Source organism: Apteryx rowi, unplaced genomic scaffold (assembly GCF_003343035.1).
Source record: "Apteryx rowi isolate R43461 unplaced genomic scaffold, aptRow1 scaffold_1345, whole genome shotgun sequence".
Taxonomy (NCBI): domain Eukaryota; kingdom Metazoa; phylum Chordata; class Aves; order Apterygiformes; family Apterygidae; genus Apteryx; species Apteryx rowi.
This window is the reverse complement of record NW_020447581.1, coordinates 3,273-5,723: the sequence shown is the minus strand read 5'-3', so window position 1 is coordinate 5,723 and position 2,451 is coordinate 3,273. Positions and strand designations below refer to the sequence as shown.

Below are 2,451 nucleotides of genomic sequence, written 5' to 3'. Positions count from 1 at the left end.
TCACGGTCTTGGCGGCGTGGGCGGCCTTCTTGCGGGCGTCGTACTGCGTGAGGATGTCGATGAGGCCCATGAAGTACACCTCCTTGCGGGGGCCGCCTGGGGGGGCGGCAAGGGGGGTGAGCCCCGCGCGCCGCCCTTCGTCCCCCCCCCCGTCCCAGCACCCAGCTCACCCTCGGCGCTCTTGATGGCATAGACGTCCACGTAGGGGTCGAACTCGCCGGGGCCCAGCGGCCGGTGGGAGTTGAGGTAGCTGCCGATGCCCTCCGGGGAGGTGCCGTAGGAGCCCACGATGGTGGCCCCCCCCTCGTCGCCCCCACCTTCCTCCTCCTCCACCTCCTCTTCCTCCTCCTGCTCTGCCCGTGCCACGTCGTGGATGCCCAGCAGCAGGCTGTAGTCCATGATCTTCAGCTGCACCAGGAACTGGTGACACAGGGAGGTCAAAGGAGGGGACATGGAAAGCCCATGGCCAGCAGCCGGTTTTCGGGAGGAGGGTACCAATCCTGGTGACTGCACTGGCGGGAGGCGGCCACCCCATCCCCAAACACCCAGCCCCTGCCCGGGCACCACGGCTAGGCCTGGTGCCCCCCACCCACCTCCACGTCTCTCTTGAGCTTCTCCATGAAGTCCTTCTTGTCCTCCTCACCCACGTAGACCTTCTCGTTCTTGTTCAGGAAGTCCATGTCCTTGAGCGTGGGCAAGTCTTTGCCCTGCGGCGAGACGGGTGCGTGGGACGGGCCCCCGCGGTCCCGCTACGGCTGTGGGGAGCCCCCTCCCCACGCCAAGCAGTCAGCGGGGTCTTCCCCGCCCCGATGGGGGATGCGGTGGGCTCACAGATAGCGGGGACTCCCTGGGGACATGCGTGGTGGCACCTTGCCTCCACGGTCCCTCAGGAGGCCACAGCATGGCAGGGATCAGCTCTCCCTGAACAGCCACAGCCCCATCGTTAAGCAGAGGCTGGGGGCAGGCTGGTAACGAGCCCAGGATCACCCCAATTCCCCCTCCCCAGGGTGGGGGCTCTCAGCACCATCCTGCCCACGTTGCGGTGCCCTGGTACCTTCTCCTTGTCGCTGGCTTCTCGGGACACGAGGGAGCCCTGGGGGAAAGCAGAGGCTGCGTTAGGCTGGGGGGGAAATCAGCTCTCCTGGCAGAGGGGACGACGGAGGGGGCAACGGAGCCAGAGGCGGCTAAATCCACCCAGGGGTGGAGAGTGTAGAGAAGCAGGAGGCACAGAACCCAAGGATATGAGCCGATTTGGGGGTCTGCCCCAGCTCAGCCTCTCTAGCAGCTTTAGGGGGGCCTGTGGTGGGGCAGCAAGGCTGGGGCAATGGTGTGGGCGCCCCGTTACCTTGAGGTCGTACTTTCTGTGCACGGAGAGCCGGTGGCTGAACATGTTCCTCATGACGAGCAGGTAGGTCTCCTCGCTGTCCACGCTCACCCGGTACATGCCCAGGAACTGGGGCAGCAGTGTGGTGCCGTGGCACTTCACGATGTACTGCGGGGAGACGCAGGTCCCGTCAGGGCTCCCGGTCAGCCCCGGGGCCCCTCACCGCGGCCCGGCCGCTGCGGCCCCATACCTGGTGGTAGTGGGACAGGAGGCCGTGGACATCAGCCACGTCCTCGCTCGACAGCTCCTTCACCACCAGCGTGCGGTCGTAGGAGAGCAGGAACCGCCGGTCGCTGCCCTCGGAGTGGGGCGGGCTGCGCGTCAGCGAGACCTGGGCAGGACGGGGGCAGGCGTCGGGCAGGGCCGGGGCGACGCCGGCGTGGCCCCAGGCTCCCACGAGCGCCGCGGGCCCACCTGGTAGTCCTGGTCGTCGATGCCGAAGCGCTCCCGGAGGTTGCGGAAGACCTGGGGGCAGTACTCCTTGAACTTGAAATGACTGGGCAGGTTCTCCCTGGGGGCGGAGGCGCCGGCGTGAGGGCACGGGGCTCCCCAGGGCGGCCGGGGGCTTCGTCCGCCCCTTTCCGGAGGGTCTCCCGGCCCTGCCCGGGGGTGTCCCGGCGCAGCAGAGCCGGCACTCACCGGTTGAAGAGGTGGTTGTTGACTTTGATTTTGGAGCTGGCCTTAAAGTCGTCGGGCAGGAGCATGACGGGCAGCGGGACCTGGCTGAGCTCGCTGATCTGCGGGGCAGCGGCGCAGGTGACGCCGGATGCTGCCGCTGCAGTGGTGGCCCCCGTGTCGCCAGCCGCGTGCCCTAGGCTGCCCCCCTCCGTGACCCCGCTGAGGAGCCCCCAGAAACACCCCGGTTCTCCCYGTTAGCGGGTGCCAGCGCCCGCCGCACGGACGCGGCAAGCTTGGGGGGCAGCTCGGGCAGGTGCTTGGATTAACGAGCAGATTAATGAGCGGCGGCCGCGGGCGGGCACGGCCAAGCAGACGTGGGGCAGGCGAGGGTTAGCGCTGTTACCGGGGGGGGGGGGCACACGCCACGCGATGGGGCCCAGGGGCCACCC

At 68.4% G+C, this 2,451-nt stretch overlaps 1 protein-coding gene across 1 annotated transcript in view; it reads right to left on the bottom strand.

Annotated features, from left to right (window-relative positions):
* The window catches only part of PIP4K2C (phosphatidylinositol-5-phosphate 4-kinase type 2 gamma), a 4,841-nt gene extending 2,625 nt beyond the window's left edge, over window positions 1–2,216 (bottom strand). Inside the window, exons 1-8 of the mRNA XM_026056930.1 lie at window positions 2,024–2,216; window positions 1,799–1,895; window positions 1,575–1,715; window positions 1,346–1,492; window positions 1,055–1,093; window positions 594–707; window positions 171–420; window positions 5–96 (exon numbers count right to left, since the gene is read on the bottom strand). Coding sequence (XP_025912715.1) covers window positions 5–96; window positions 171–420; window positions 594–707; window positions 1,055–1,093; window positions 1,346–1,492; window positions 1,575–1,715; window positions 1,799–1,895; window positions 2,024–2,088 — 945 coding nt within the window. The 5' untranslated portion in view covers window positions 2,089–2,216. The remainder of the gene's footprint in view (window positions 1–4; window positions 97–170; window positions 421–593; window positions 708–1,054; window positions 1,094–1,345; window positions 1,493–1,574; window positions 1,716–1,798; window positions 1,896–2,023) is intronic.
* Between the last annotated feature and the right edge of the window lie 235 nt (window positions 2,217–2,451).